This window comes from Pyrus communis, chromosome 10 (genome assembly GCF_041283825.1).
Source record: "Pyrus communis isolate YQ-2024b chromosome 10, ASM4128382v1, whole genome shotgun sequence".
In the NCBI taxonomy this organism is placed as follows: domain Eukaryota; kingdom Viridiplantae; phylum Streptophyta; class Magnoliopsida; order Rosales; family Rosaceae; genus Pyrus; species Pyrus communis.
This window is the reverse complement of record NC_142574.1, coordinates 24,852,425-24,868,424: the sequence shown is the minus strand read 5'-3', so window position 1 is coordinate 24,868,424 and position 16,000 is coordinate 24,852,425. Positions and strand designations below refer to the sequence as shown.

The following is a 16,000-nucleotide window of genomic DNA, read 5'->3' as shown; positions in this document are numbered from 1 at the left end:
TTTCAACATTTGGTACATAAATTTTTTTGTTCAAGAGTCATACCTAAAGTGTTAATTTTGGGACAGTCTCATACATCCCTTAGTCAAACTTTAACTCTGCCGTTAACTAATGACGTGGTGCCTATGTAGACAATGACTGGACTCCACGTGTCATAAAGAGGTCCATGTGGAAATTAAAAATTAAAAAAATAATTATTTAAAGAAAAGTTAAATAAAAAAAATTAAAAAAAAAAAAAGCAAAACCCAGATCGTGGGTTTCGCAGTTGGATAGAGAGAGGGAAAGGGAGACATCACAAAAGACGGAGAGGGAGGAGTATAGGGGATCCCTCGCTGAGGGTTTCGCAATTGGGAGGCCATGCTGAGGGAGACGGAGACGGAGACAAAGACAGAGTCAGAGCGACAAAAAGAGGGGGAAAATGAAGAGTGGGGATCTCAGCGCTATTGCTGTAGATCCTTGATTTCATGAGTGGGAGAGGGGGTACACTCAGAGAAAAGCATGTGGGTCGTCGAGATTTGAGGGAAAGGGGTAGGGATCGTGGCCGGTGGTCTGGGTTTGTCCCTTTGGCGAAGGTTGCGGGTTCCGTTTTCAAGTCGCACACCCACCACTGTAAGGGTCTTGCCAGCTTCTGGAGTATGGGTTTACAGTCAATGGTATGGGCTGCATAGAGAAAGGAAGAGAAAGACCTTGCAGAGAGAGATATCATCGGTGTTCTTAGTCTTCGACCCCCATTTCTATTTCATTCAACAAATGAGCACCAACCCAGATATATTTTTAACATTTACAACAAAACTCACCAACCAAATTCTAGTAATTTATCCAGAACTCCATCTGTGTCACCAATTCCAAGTTTATAATTTCTTTGGAATATGTTTCAGACTTCTCTAAAAGTGTCTATGGCGTTGAACCCAAAACGCCACCCTTTTTAACCGATCCAAAAATTTCACCTTTTCTTACTCCCAAAACAACTGACTATTTATGGGTTGTTGCTAATTTCGTTGCCCATTCAAGCTTTACAGTAATGGCCTTGAAAGAGGTCGAGAAGCCGCCAATTGAGCCCATACTGCCACCTACGGTGGAGGAGATGCGCGGCCAAGACATTTGGAACAACTGCGCCTTCCGCAGTGTCGTTAGTGGAGTTATGGGTATGGCTAAAGTTCTTTCCTTTGGCTTAATTTTTGGATTTTCTCACATGGGTTTTGATTCTTTTTTCGTCTTTCTCTGTTTGGTTGCTGAGAAAATGTGGGAAAGTTTACCATTTTTACTATTGTTTTTATTTTTTCTCCTTTATCTCTGTTTGGTTGCCGATGAAACGTGGGAAAGTTACTATCTTTTTGTTCGTCTTTTGCCTCGATTTATATATTTTTTTTTTCTTTTTTTCTTTGGGGAAGACGATTTGGGTTTTGCCTTTTTTTTATATAAATATTTTTTTTTTGAATTTTTTTTTTCCCACATGAACCCCTCAATGACACTTGGCGTCTAGTCATTGTCCACAGAAGTGTCACGTCATCAATTAACGGCAGAGTTAACAGTTTGACTGACAGATGTATGAGATTGTCCCAAAATTAACATTTTAGGTATGACTCTGGGACAAAAAAAACTTCATGTACCAAATGTTGAAAACCATAAAACTTGAAGGTATTAAACTAATATTTACCCTTTATTTAATTAATTATTTTAATATTTTTTTAATGACACGTGGCTCTCAATCATTGTCCACATGGGCACCATGTCATAACTTACCGGGAGAATTAACAGTTTGACTAATGGATGTATAAGACTGTCCCAAAATTAACACTTTAGGTGTAACATCCCACATCGCCCAGGGGAGTGATTCTTATATGTATATTCTCATCCCTACCTAGCACGAGGCCTTTTGGGAGCTCACTGGCTTTGGGTTCTGTAAAAACTCTGAAGTTAAGCGAGAAGGAGGCCAGAGCACTCCCAGGATGGGTGACCCACTGGGAAGTTGCTCATGAGTTCCCAAAAACAAAACCATGAGGGAATGGTAAGCCCAAAGCGGACAATATCGTGTTACGGTGGTGGAGCGGGCCCGGGAGGTGGTCCGCCCCGGGCCGGAATGTGACAATTTGGTATCAGAGCCTAACCCTGGTCGTGGTGTGCCGATGAGGACGTCGGGCCCCTAAGCGGGGTGGATTGTGACATCCCACATCGCCTAGGGGAGTGATCCTTATATGTATATTCTCATCCCTACCTTGCACGAAGCCTTTTGGGAGCTCACTGGCTTCGGGTTCCGTAGGAACTCTAAAGTTAAGCGAGAAAGAGGCCAGAGCACTCCCAGGATGGGTGACCCACTGGGAAGTTGCTCGGGAGTTCCCAAAAATAAAACCGTGAGGGAATGGTAAGCCCAAAGCGGACAATATCGTGCTACGGTGGTGGAGCGGGCCTGGGAGGTGGTCCGTCCCGGGCCGGGATGTGACAATTTGGTATCAGAGCCTAACCCTGATCGTGGTGGAGCGACGAGGACGTCAGGCCCCTAATGAGGGTGGATTGTGACATCCCACATCGCCCAGGGGAGTGATCCTTATATGTATATTCTCATCCCTACCTAGCACGAGGCATTTTGGGAGCTCACTGGCTTCGGGTTCCATAGGAACTCTGAAGTTAAGCGAGAAAGAGGCCATAGCACTCCCAGGATGGGTGACCCACTAGGAAGTTGCTCGTGAGTTCCAAAAAACAAAACTGTGAGGGAATGGTAAGCCCAAAGCGCACAATATCGTGCTACGGTGGTGGAGCAGGGCCGGGAGGTGATCCGCCCCGGGCCGGGATGTGACAATTTTATTATGACATCCCACATCGCTCAGGGGAGTGATCCTTATATGTATATTCTCATCCCTACCTAGCACGAGGCCTTTTGGGAGCTCACTGGCTTCAGGTTCCGTAGGAACTCTGAAGTTAAGCGAGAAGGAGGCCAGAGCACTCCCAGGATGGGTGACCCACTGGGAAGTTGCTCGTGAGTTCCCAAAAACAAAACCGTGAGGGAATGGTAAGCCTAAAGCGGACAATATCGTGCTACAATGGTAGAGCGGGCCCCGGAAGTGATCTGCCTCGGGCCGGGATGTGACATTAGGTATGACTCTGAGAAGAAAAAAACTTCATGCACTAAATGTTGAAGGTCACAAAACTTGAGGGTAGTAAACTGATATTTACCCTAAATTTAATATAATAATATTATTATTAAATTTTCCAACAATCCCCCACATGAATGAAAATTGACTCAATACCATGCAAATGACAATGCATACACTAGAGAGAAAATTAAGTAGGAAAAGTACCACATCGAGATAAGTGGCTTTTGGCTTTGAACCTTCCGTAGTGAATTACTATCAGATTTACTTGGCTAATCAATGAACGCAATGTCTTGAACTGCTCAGCCGTTTGTGTAAACTAAAACAATAGTAATCACACAATACCCTTCCAGACACCTCGTGGTTGCTCGGTTGTGTTCATTTTGGCCCAGAACAATTCTTGGTTTCTCATGAGTGCTTTTAGAGAACTAAGCCCTTCAAAAAATTCTCACAGGAACGGCCCCATTCCTCACTCAAGATAGGTGACTTCCTATTAAGAGCATCCTGCAATACCCCACTTGTTATTTCCAAGTATAGGAATCATTAAAAACAAAACTTATCCTAAATACGCTGCAGATAACACTGTTTCATCATAGGACATGGGTAGGAAATTATCTCCGCAGTGCTCCCATTGAATCATCCACAATTCGGTTGTCCTTTTGAACCTAGATCTTGGGATCTCCAGTCAACTAGGTTAGGTTTCCATTATGGTGATTCTTAAGACGTAGGCTTTTAACCTATTCCCCTCGATGATACAACTTACTCTCTAGTCAAACCTTTAAAAATTGGTACCACTAGGTTGACTACTCATTATATGGCCATCACAAACTTTATATCCATGCATGGACATTATTTCCTTTGAGATTAGTTGTTTTCCAACGTAATTTCTCCAAACATGTATTTTGGACTTGCTAAGTAATTTGCTAACACTTGGGTAAAATCCCCCACATTTAAGGTATTTACTAGAAGATCTCCAACCTTTCAATACCTTAAAACTTCAATTATAAGAGATAATTGTTATCTCTTTCTAGAAGCAAATAACTTTTACATTCTTTTTATGTATATCCTATTTCCCAAAAATAGCTAAGCCACCCCCACAATTCCCTCACATTGTGGTTGCTATTTAATGTTATCCATTTCTCATTTTTCATGAAATAGGAACCTATGAAGATATAGATATATATACATCTTCATAGGTTCACTTGGTCTATTTTCATTTATCAAGCCTTAAAAACCTCACTAGAACTTTCCTAGGAGAAACACTGCTAGCACTTTTTGTCTTTAGCCTTTAAACTTTCAAACTTCTCATGCTAGAACCAATTATGTCTAATGTTCCTTCCAATGAGAAAACATCACTTGAGTTGTTATCACTCGCATTGCAATTTCATTGGACTTAGTATGACTCATAGCGGATCTTCTAAAGCATGTCAAATGTATATCACTGCAGAATCTGCATCTATTCCTTTAACCAACACAACTCTTATGATAAAAGAGTCTACCCCTTTCATTTGAAAGTGCATATTAATTGTGGTTTCTCTTATTCCACCGTAATCCATCAGCTGCATAGTTGAACAGGTAGCCATTTCCTTAATGGCAACTGACATGCCTCAAGAGAAACTACCATGATCTACATCTCGCCCACTTGGCTTCAAGGTAAGGGACATATATGAAGGTAGGAAATTAAACAAAGACATGTCTAGTGAAATATCTCTTCACCGTTAGTTTATGCATGAACAAGAATATGCTCCATTCATGTTTTTCCAGAAACTTTCCAAGAGACCCATCTTCCCATTAATTTAAAGATTGTGTTAGCTCACACATATAGGAACACAAATATGCATGCCATAAAAAAATGCATTTTTATTTCTGCAGTCTAAGACCCACCACCATTTACATGTTTGCTTTTACGGTAAAGAAAATATCTACAATTGCCATAATGTGGCTTTTCGCATATACAACAAAGCCAACTAATCGATACCACTCAAACGGCATCATCGATCTTTTCTGTTTTTCCGGCCTTTGTGGAAAGAGGGCATCCCTTTCCTTCACACATTTGTTCGGATTAAAACAGTTTGGGCTTGACAGAAGGATGCAATTTCCAGCCATGTAGACATATACATTATGCACAGATGCATATATACATCATAAGGGTTCACAGGTCAAAACAATTCTACAAAGAAATGTAAGTCATATGTTCAAATAAATTACGTGTCAAAACTAACATTGCTAAATAACATTTTAGAGAACAAACATACAGACAATATTCATTACCTTTCATGAGACACAAGCACCGTTCCACTTTTCAAAGTGTACTCACAAGGACTATAAGTAAATGAAGAAAATATACAAAAAAATATATTCCTATAATCCAATGTGAAAATTAAGCAACTGTAGAACACTCTAATGATCTATCACGCACGCATGTATCTAAATCGTGAGACAGATATTCAATTGATTTTCAAGACCAAAAGTATAGCAATCAAACCTAAACTTGTCTTAAGATTGTTGGAAAAATAGGGTCTAATTGCTATATTAAATCACATGAAAAATCAAGAAATAATTCATGCAATTATATATATATATATATATATATATATATATATATATCACAATAATGCATGGAGTAACCAATGTTAAATGAACATGATATAATGGATTAGAAAAACCTAGAAAATACGGTCGATGCAATTGTTGGACACTTTGTCCTTAAAACAAGTTTACGCCCCACTATGGTGCTCATGGTTGATCGGCGTATGTCTCCCAAGATACAACGATCACGTCCTATAATAGTAGCACTCCAAATCACAAGGCTCCATGAACCACAATTGCGTTGAAAACTCTCTTATACGGACTCAATGTGACTCTTTAATATTTAGTGCACTCTATGTATGATTATGTAAACAATGAAAAATTCTCTTGGTGATTATAGGGAGCTTCCCTATTTATAGAATGTGAGATACCTCTTTGGAAAGTCTGTGACTATTCATGAAAAGTTAAAAGTTGCAACACTTCATTTAAGTAGACATATCTTTCTACCAAAAAGCTCTACTTCTAATTTCCATTCAATTAATAAATTTAATATAATAATATTATTATTAAATTTTCCAACATATTCATCATAATTGAAATAGTTCTTTTTTTAATCATTTTAAGGATCACTTTTATAAAATTTATTTGATTCAAGAAATTAGATATCCAAAATTAACCTTATTAAGTCTCGAATCATAGTGCTCCAAGTATCTGAATCAGATGATAGCTAGTAAATGAATCGGATGATAGCTAGTATGATGAATGACACGGATATCGTCCCACAAAGATCAAATTGATTCTAAAAATCTTAAATTGAAACAAATTATAATTGAAAATTTTTAACGAAAAAGATATGAGATTATGAATTAAACTGAAATATAAATTAAGCATGAAATTAAAACGCATGGAAACCGAATTCATTGTAACCAATTCTACTTAACCCCTTAATATGTTATGAACAAGTAACATCTAAGGCATCTGGTTGCATCAAAGGCCCTTACATATTGTTAACCATCTATGACATCTTGACGAATTTAAACAAGTGAGAACCCATTAGCTTTATGAAAATCATTGAAAAATCACACAAACCCTAATTGCATGGCATCTACAAGAAATTCATGGTATCGACTGCAACTTGCATGTAATCAACTTAACAAAACTTAGATGGTGATCAAGCATCTAAATAAAATCCAAGCGCATTACAAATAGCAAAAGATACTCAAAATGGACAAAAAGCTTGAAAATAACAATACCAAAAAAAATTAAGTATTCATAATTAGGCTAGATCGTAGCTCTAAAAAAAATCTCTGACGTATCTTCCATTTTGTGCCGCAACCCTCTGTTTTGTTCTGTCTCTTTTTCTCACAAGAAGAAAGAAACTCCTTATATAAAACTCACGGTAAGGCAAGGGCAATTTATTTCTTAACCTAATCGACTTAGGTCCTTAGAAAAAATAAAAATAAAAAGTAAATTACTTACAAACTAGTATTAGATCTCCCCTCAAATAACTTGGACAGTTTTTTCAAATTCTCTAAAACCGAGCGACTACTTTCCTTTGCTTGCTTCAACACAACTTCAATATTGTTATCGCTTCGACTCGGATCATCAAATCCTTTTGCATGGAAAAATTACTCTAAGCACCCTAAAAGCTTGTTTTTCTCTTTGTTTTCTTGTAACTCTGAGCACCCTATTGTGTAACCCAATCGAAATACAATTTTTATGAAAATATTCGTTAAAAAGATAACAAAATATGGACACATCAGAGCTATGTGGCATGCCCTTAAGTATGTATATGGGTTTTAAGTATTAATTTTCAACCGTATGTGAGCTTTTCAATCGTGAACAGGATGGGGTTATATCGACTAGGGCTTGGATCAATTTCTTATTTAAGAGTTTTAAGTTTCAAAATAGTTCGATAGGTAGCTACCGATTCTTACAAAATGAATCTAACTAATACACATTCACCTTAGTGATTTGGGAGACTAATATATCATGCATGCCGTCTATTTTTCAAATGGAGTGACTAAACTCGGAAGTTTGTTTATATGTTCATATTTCAAAGGGGCAGCGTGGTGCATGGCCTAATGTAGTTACTGATTATTAATTTATTGTAAATACTAAATGGCAGCGGATATGTTTTGAGATGTAGGCAAATAAATTATCAGAATTTTTTTGTGCAGACTAAAGAACGGAGTTGCATTAATATTGTTAAAAATGCATCGATAATATGTCAATACGATTTGTTGTAAGCAATTAAATTATCAATAATATATCAACAGTTTGCATTCATAATATATATATATATATATATATATATATATAACTGCTCTAATATTACCTTTGCACACAAAATCTATTCAAATACGTACTTTAATGCCTTGATGAGAAGACGTGATCATCTCAGGAAATTTTCAACTTGGACAGAAAGTATATGGACAAATGGTTTTCATTTCAATAAAGGTACTTAAAATCCTTATCTCAGGCCTTGCAAGAATAAATATGACCTTTAAAAACGATGAAGATGAAGTCATAGTCAACTTAAGTAATAAGCTTCTCGTCTCTTACAGAAATAATATGTTCGATTTATAATAGATTTAAGTTCAATAATGAGATGTATTTCTTTGAAAGCAGTAACTAATATTTATAAAGACAAACAATCTATACGATTCTCCTATTAGAATTCACGTAGAACACCAAAATAATCTCCTTATCAAATTATAAGTGGTAACAACCAGTTTATTTTCATAAACTACAATTGTCAAATTATAAGTGGTAACACCAAAACAATCTATACGATTCTCCAATTTCATGTAAATTAGGACAAAGTAATCTTATTTTCATAAGACTTTTTATGCATCAATTTGAAACAACCAGCTATAACAACCACTTACATACTCATATTCTTACAAGTACGAATTTAAATTTTTTTGTACAGGATGTGTATTGACAATTGTATATTAAAAAATGGATGCGTCATCCCATATTATCAATAACAATAATGTTTTGAGCAACATGTTAATACATTTCATAGCCAAAAAAACATGAAGAAACGAAGAGAAATGCACACTCCTCTCTCTAAAGTGCCCAGCTACTTAAGGGAAAACTAATGAAAAGGATTTGAAAACTTTGAGTTTTAACGAAAATGAAAAAATAAAGGGTAAAGTGAATAGTATCATAATTGACTTTTTAGTGTAAAAATGTGGCTCGTTATAATGAACAGTGCCGAGAGTTTTTCGTTAAAGTTCCCTTAATTTAATCATTAAAAAAAAAAAAGAATTTTATACTGTAGGTATATTTTTTTAGTAATACTAAGGAGATTAAATTTGGAAGCTAAATTTGTAAACTAAATAATGTGTCATTAATAGGAATAAACATGTTTATTAACGTTTAAGTAATAAACCAATCGTCAACTTTCATGTCCTTTAATTTTCAAAACCTAGCCTCCAAATTTTATCTCTTTAGCATTATCCATATTTTTTTTATTATTGTGAACTGCTTTTTTGATAAGTTGTGAAGTATAAAGTAGGGACTCATTTGGATAGGCTTTTTATATAAAATGGTCATGAGATTTGCATAACACATCACTTTGGTCCTTTAGATTTAAAATCAATAGAAGTGGTCCCTGAGATTGTCCACCATCCATTATTTTGGTCATTCCTTTAAAAACACTCCATTAAGTTGAGGGTATAACACATAACTTTGGTCCCTGAGATTTAAAATCAATAGAAGTGATCCCTAAGATTGTCCATCATCCATTATTTTGGTCATTCCGTTAAAAAACTCTGTTAAGTTGAGGGTATAACACATTATTTTGGTTTCTGAGATTTGCATAACACATAATTTTGGTCTCTGAGATTTGCATAACACATAACTTTGGTCCATGAGATTGTCCATCATCCATCATTTTGGTCCTTCCATTAAAAAGCTCAGGGACCACTTAACAGAGTTTTTTAATGGAATGAGCAAAATAATGGATGGTGGACAATCTTATGGACTAAAGTTATGTGTTATGAAAATCTCAGAGACCATTTTGGCTAAAAAGCTCATTTGAATATTCCGGAGTACAGGTATTCTAAATTTTTTAATTATTAAATCTTTATTTTAAAATATAAAAATATCTAACTGTTAAAATATTTGAGTATTTTGTACCGCATGAATTTTTGGTATAAAATAGGAGTTGACTTAGGTACATTGACAACCAAAAAATAAATAATAATAATAAAATATTAAGTAGGTACGTTGTATTGATTAGTACCTGGTAGGATGGCGAGTTGGAAGGTCAACCCAATTATAACCCAACTTTTACAATTCGAGCTCGGATTCGGATTGGGTTTCATTCGGGTTTATTTAGGTTCGGATTTAATTGGATTAGGGTTTACTTGGGTTGGGTTTGAGTTGCCCAACTTTTTCAAGTTTAATCTTATAACAACTTAGTTTTCAAGAATTCCTTAAAAATTAAGCCAAGTAGCATCAAAGCTAGGTAACTTTAATTTCATAAATCCATCTACTATAAAGCTTTAGGATTTAAAAACTACAAATATGGGCTGACTAATCAAAGGATTTAAGTAATTATAAAGGGTAATTTATTAAAAAAATATTAGAAAATGCGTTGGTTTTTGGACTTAGCTCACTTGGGTGTAGTATAAGCATTAATTGATACGGGTCACAATCTGGTTATACTGGATTTGGTTAGTCAAGTTGGCTTGGGTTGGGGATGAATGGGCAAATGATCAACCCAATCAATGAACGAGTTTAAATTGGGTTGAGCTCGAGTTGGTTATAACTAAAAAAAAACCCACTTGTTTGGATTTAAAATCGGATTGGACATAAACGGATTCGGATTGGCCCAACCCAAGTGGCACCCCTAGTACCAGGTTTGAGCCTAGGTAATGCTCCTACAAATATTTATCAAATCTATGACATATATATTATGGGTTATTCTTAGTCCTCATGATTTTTACTTTATTTTGTATTATATTTTCTTTCCAAAGCGCAGTTTTTAATGTTTCCTTAATTTTCCAAAGTGCAGTTTTTAATGTTTCCTTAATGCTCCTACAAAAATTAATGATATATACATGTTACAGAACTTTTATTTTTATTTTTATTTCGTCAAATAACGAATTTTTACTGACGGGATTCGAATCTACACTATCATGCAATAATTTAATACATTTTCAACACTGTGATGTGATAAATGGTCACTTGGCATGTTTGTTAAAGAATATGAGAACAATTACTTGTTGACACCCGAAATAATACATTATTGTTGAAAAATATAAGTTCAAATGGGGCAGCATGGTGTGGGCCTCTTTATTCTTTGTGCGCAGAAGGTGCCGTATGGCCTAATGTAATTCCTTACTATTTTATTGAGAGAGTGGGTTTCCGAAATTTAGTTGAAATAGAGTCAGCTTTAGATTGTTGTGTTTTTTTAATTGTTTTTGTTGTGGTTTAGGAATAATTAATTATAAAATAAAACAATTAAATGTTTAATTTATTATATTTTGAAAAGTATTCTGAGTATGAAAAGTAGTGCAAACACGTTTGGTAAATTTTAATGTAAAAGTGATATAATTATATATAATAACAAGAATAGACATGGTAATTGGGGTGTTGACGATGATGACGATGGTGGCGGCGACGATGGTACGAGCAGCGACAATGGTGGGCATATGGTGGTGATGCCAATAGTGTGTTGTGATGGTTGGGGTGCAGCGACAGTGGTGGGCGTATGGTGGTGAAGTTGTAAAGTAGCTAAATTCACATAATACAATCGGTCTTTATAAAATTTACATTAAGAATAGAGAAAATAATATTTAATAAACAATTGATTGAATCACATTATTGTTAACCCATTGTGAGGCTAAACTCACCTCCCTTAATGTGGATAATATCGTTTGTTAAAAAAAAAATCATTTGACAACTAATTTAATCATATTATTATTTGCGTGTGAAAAACCTTTTTTATAATCGGCATTATATGCCTATTAAGATGTTTTGAACTTGTTTAAAAATAGAGAAAACAATATTTAATAAACAACTGATTGAATCATATTATTGCTAGCCTATTGTGAGGCTAAGCCCACCTCCCCTCCTCCTTAGTATAGATAATATTGTTTGTTAAAAAAAAAAATTCATTTGACAACTAATTTAATCACATTATTATCCGCGTGCGAAAGACCTTTTTTATAACCGGCATTATATGCCTCTTAAGATGTTTTGAACGTGTTTAAAAATAGAGAAAACGATATTTAATAAACAACTAATTTAATCATATTATTGCTAGCCCATTGTATGCCTAAACCCACCTCCCCTCCTCCTTAATGTAGATAATATTGTCTGTTAAAAAAAAATCATTTGACAACTAATTTAATCACATTATTATCCGCGTGCGGAAGACCTTTTTTATAACTGACATTAAAATGACAAAAATACCCCTGCCTTATTTGATGCACTATTTTGGGATGCCTTTGAAGTTTTTTGGCTTGAGGGCATTTTTATCCAAATTTTTTTGTTGAAATTTGGTGACACCAAAATCAATATTCCATTTTCCGTTCGCTTTATATATAGAAGGTAGATATCATCATTTGCATTCGAGTGAGTCGATCTTAAGACCACAACACCCCACTAGCAACAATTGTTGTCTATAGAATTTGAATTCTTGAGCTCCTTTCGTAAGCAAAAATTGAGAGACATTGGACCAAATTATTATTTGCTTCAAGCGCGATAGTTTATCAACTATTGAAGTCACGTTCAAGTTGGAATGGCAACGGTTCAAATTGGGATCTCGAATGTGTCATATCCATTTCATGGCCAAAAATTGTCCATAACATTAAGCACAATTTTTTTTTGGTAAAAGACTTTAACCATCGCATACTGCGAATAATCATATTTCAAATAATATTAAATTTCTTTTCTGAATACACCCCAATCATTTATAACGTTAAATAACCTACATTAAGATTGTTTTATTCAAGTTATCAAGCCTACTCTCGCTCTCTATTGTAGAACAAAACCCTCCTAGAGGCACAAACACATTGATGAAAAATGCTTATTTTTCACAAATGGAACATGAAATTGACTGTTTGAAGGCTTCAAAAGGTTTGGCTTCATTTTTGACACATAAATTTTTACGGCCTCCGATTCGAAACCATAGGGCCTTTTGTGCCTTCTGTTAATGACTGCCACCCCTAAGTGCAAGCACCAGGTGAAGCACAGAGCCACCCTCAATGTTGTAGTCTTTAGCTGTTCTGTCATCTCCAAGCTGCTTGCCAGCATAAATAAGCCTGCAAACAATTGTAAATCCACACACGTAAATGAAACGGCAACAGACAATAATTACTCGAAATTGGCCAGGACCCCGGAGCTAGAATACTGGTTAACCATCAGAAATTACTTTGAGTGAAGTGTTCAACTTATTAGCAGTTAAAAGCTAGCATAGCCCGGAAAAATAAAAAGTACCTTTGTTGCACAGGGGGAATTCCCTCTTTCTCCTCAACCCTTTCCTTGATCCGGTCAATCGTATCAGTTGGTTCAATATCGATCTCAATTTCTTTTCCAGTCAGAGTCTTCACCTTAATCATAGTTCCTCCCCTCAGCCTCAAAACCAGGTGAAGTGTTGACTCCTTTTGGATGTTATAATCTGCAAGAGTTCGGCCATCTTCCAATTGCTTACCAGCAAAAATCAATCTCTGTTGATCAGGAGGGATGCCTTCTTTATCCTGAAAACAATTATGTAGAGTAACCATGACATCCCATAACAACAATTACAACAAATACTCCCCTCGAAGCATGGAAGGTAAAAATAATTGCAAACAAAAGCCTACATGTAAACTTTGTGGAGCTTTTCATGATGTATAGTTTTTTTTCGATAAATAACAAAAAAAAAAAAAAATAATATTAATCGTGTACTACTTATAAGTTTTTCTTTAATATTATGTATACTAGTCAGTTCTCCAATCAGAAGAAATTCTACGCAATAACACAGACGCTATAGTCTCAATTGCTTTATCAAAAGCTGCTTTTGTTGAGACACCTCACTGGTTTACTACACAAGCCTGGATAAGAAAACTTCTAAGTTTCTTGAGCTCTGTTAACCATTGATTTTCACCACCTCCATGCTTGTATGATTGTATCTCTTCTGTTCTATGATTACATTCCACATATTGAGTCCTAGATCTGCTTATCTTGATCCTTTCTTATTGTATATTTTCTATCCACAACTATATATATCACTAAACTCCTCTAATCGCATCAATAAAAATTAAACCACCTGATAATAGCATACACCAATGAAAATCATTACGTGCTAATGCTAATTTGGATGAGGGACTATAAAGTACCAAGAAACTTTAGACTCGAGTATTAAAATGCACTACAAGAACACTGCCAATGAAAATCAAGCACTGCAAAACTACAAAGCTATTACTAAAACACAACAAATGGACACTAAACAAAGGATATATTGCACCTACTCATTTTCAAATCCCGCTATCTAATTTTCGTAGTTCATTCCTGATGGATTGTCTTAAATTCCATGGAACTTTGAAGTCCCCCGTCCAAACGCACCAAAAGTGTTGATCAAAAACCCAAATCACAACATTCAAAATCAAAATTTCCCTTTTCTCTCTGCAACCAAAAGTATTTAAACACTAAACAGACCATCATGTCCTAATCACATTGATGCTCTTATGCTGTACATACTTATACCCACTAAGCCAAATAACTCTTAACACAAAATACTAATTAAAGATTATCACAAATCCACCAATTCAACAGATACCTAATTTTTATAGAAAATCCAGCCATAATTATACTTTATACAAATTTTTCCCATAAATTACAGATTTTCCTACCAATAAAACAAATAAATAAACAAATAAGCTGAAAATCCACTATTATAATAAAGAGGGAGAGAGAAAGAGTACCTGGATCTTGGCTTTGACATTGTCGACGGTGTCGCTGCTCTCGACCTCCAAAGTGATGGTCTTTCCGGTTAGGGTTTTCACGAAAATCTGCATTTTTTTCTCTCACTGGTTTTGGGTCTCCTCTGAGAGTGAAGGTTTTGTATTTACTTGATAAAAAATTCTTCCTTTTTCGCCACCGATGCCCTCGAAGTATTTATCGATTATCAATTTGGTTCCCCAACTTTCAATTCCATCATTTTAATACCTGAATTATTGTATAGGAAAATCAACGTGGTTCTCCAAACGATATCACTACTTTGAACTACACTATAAGAGTGGGAGATAGTCTGAATCCGCGACGTAGCGAGTTGACGTGAAAACCTTTATCCACTAGAAACTTATCTCATCCTAATGTTTGATTGTGTTTGTTGCCCTATACAAGTGTCCGAGCACAAGACTCTCTCTCTCTTACGACATCATTATCTCATGTGTTATTTACTTCTTAATCAGAATTTTTGAAATATTAAGTTTTAGAAAAATGTCGCAAAAGCTAATTAAGATTGACAAAATTGAAAATTTCACTACCACATGCATTTTTTTCTAGTGAATAAGAGAAGTACATATTCACCACTACCATCCCAAATTGAAACTTTCAGAACTTCTTTTGGCGTTGGGTGTACTTATCAAATGCGTGGGTGTAAATACCCAATTTTGGTGTACACTAGCCCAAATTTTCTAGCCCAAAAGAGGCCCAAGTTTTTAGGCTGGAATAGTTGTCAAACCAAAAGTCCTCCTATTCCTATTTTCCCATTGTACAAACCAACTCAGCAATTTGGTATTTCACATTATTATTATTTTTGTTTTTGTTTTTCTGATAAATGGTATTTCACAAATGTATTATTAATTGCAGCATTGAAATTCATGTTAGAAAGGCTAAGGAGACTTTCTCAAAAGTGGAACTCTTGGTGTACTCTCTGTCATCTCATGTTTTTTGTACAATATTTATAATATTGTCATGGAAATTGATGTTAAACTGTGAGGTAGTAAGAAATTCATAGATAGCCCTACTTTTGAGATAGTCTCTTTAGCATTTCTTAATTCATATTTAATACTTGTACCTTCCTTTGCCTAAATACATAGACAACGATAAATGCGCTCCCTTGTATTTTTACTTTTCTTTTAGGTTATGAAAACACGAAGCTCAAGCATTCAATTCAGTCATGTACTTGTCCACACAATGCTCATTACTGCAGTGTGGTTTCTTTGTTTGTTACCATACATCATGTCCGTTCAAAGCTTGATAATCTACATAAAGAAACCATAGGTTTTAGCTTAAATGGATACAAGATGATGAGTGTGGTGATAGTCGAAATCCTAGGTATCGAACTCATCACACATATAATATCGGTTAATCTAGCCAGATTAAACACGGTGGGAAGAATGTCAAGTCTAATACGCTAAGGAAAGTGATTTTCACAAGT

General features: G+C 35.3%; 1 protein-coding gene across 1 annotated transcript; it reads right to left on the bottom strand.

Annotated features, from left to right (window-relative positions):
• Window positions 1-12,504: 12,504 nt before the first annotated feature.
• LOC137729188 (ubiquitin-NEDD8-like protein RUB2) lies at window positions 12,505-14,911 on the bottom strand. The gene is made up of 3 exons (XM_068468043.2): window positions 14,541-14,911; window positions 13,075-13,334; window positions 12,505-12,899 (listed from the first exon to the last, which is right to left on the bottom strand). Exons 1-3 carry the CDS (start codon window positions 14,631-14,633, stop codon window positions 12,788-12,790), a joined length of 465 nt encoding a protein of 154 aa, XP_068324144.2. The 5' UTR covers window positions 14,634-14,911; the 3' UTR covers window positions 12,505-12,787.
• Window positions 14,912-16,000: the final 1,089 nt, after the last annotated feature.

Excerpts from the sequence above, each read along its gene's own strand:
- LOC137729188 (XM_068468043.2), bottom strand. The coding sequence starts at position 14,633 with ATGCAGATTTTCGTGAAAACCCTAACCGGAAAGACCATCACTTTGGAG. Across the intron at positions 13,335-14,540 it reads ATGTCAAAGCCAAGATCCAG|GATAAAGAAGGCATCCCTCC; the intron begins GTACTCTTTCTC and ends AATTGTTTTCAG. Across the intron at positions 12,900-13,074 it reads ATTCCCCCTGTGCAACAAAG|GCTTATTTATGCTGGCAAGC; the intron begins GTACTTTTTATT and ends AATTGTTTGCAG.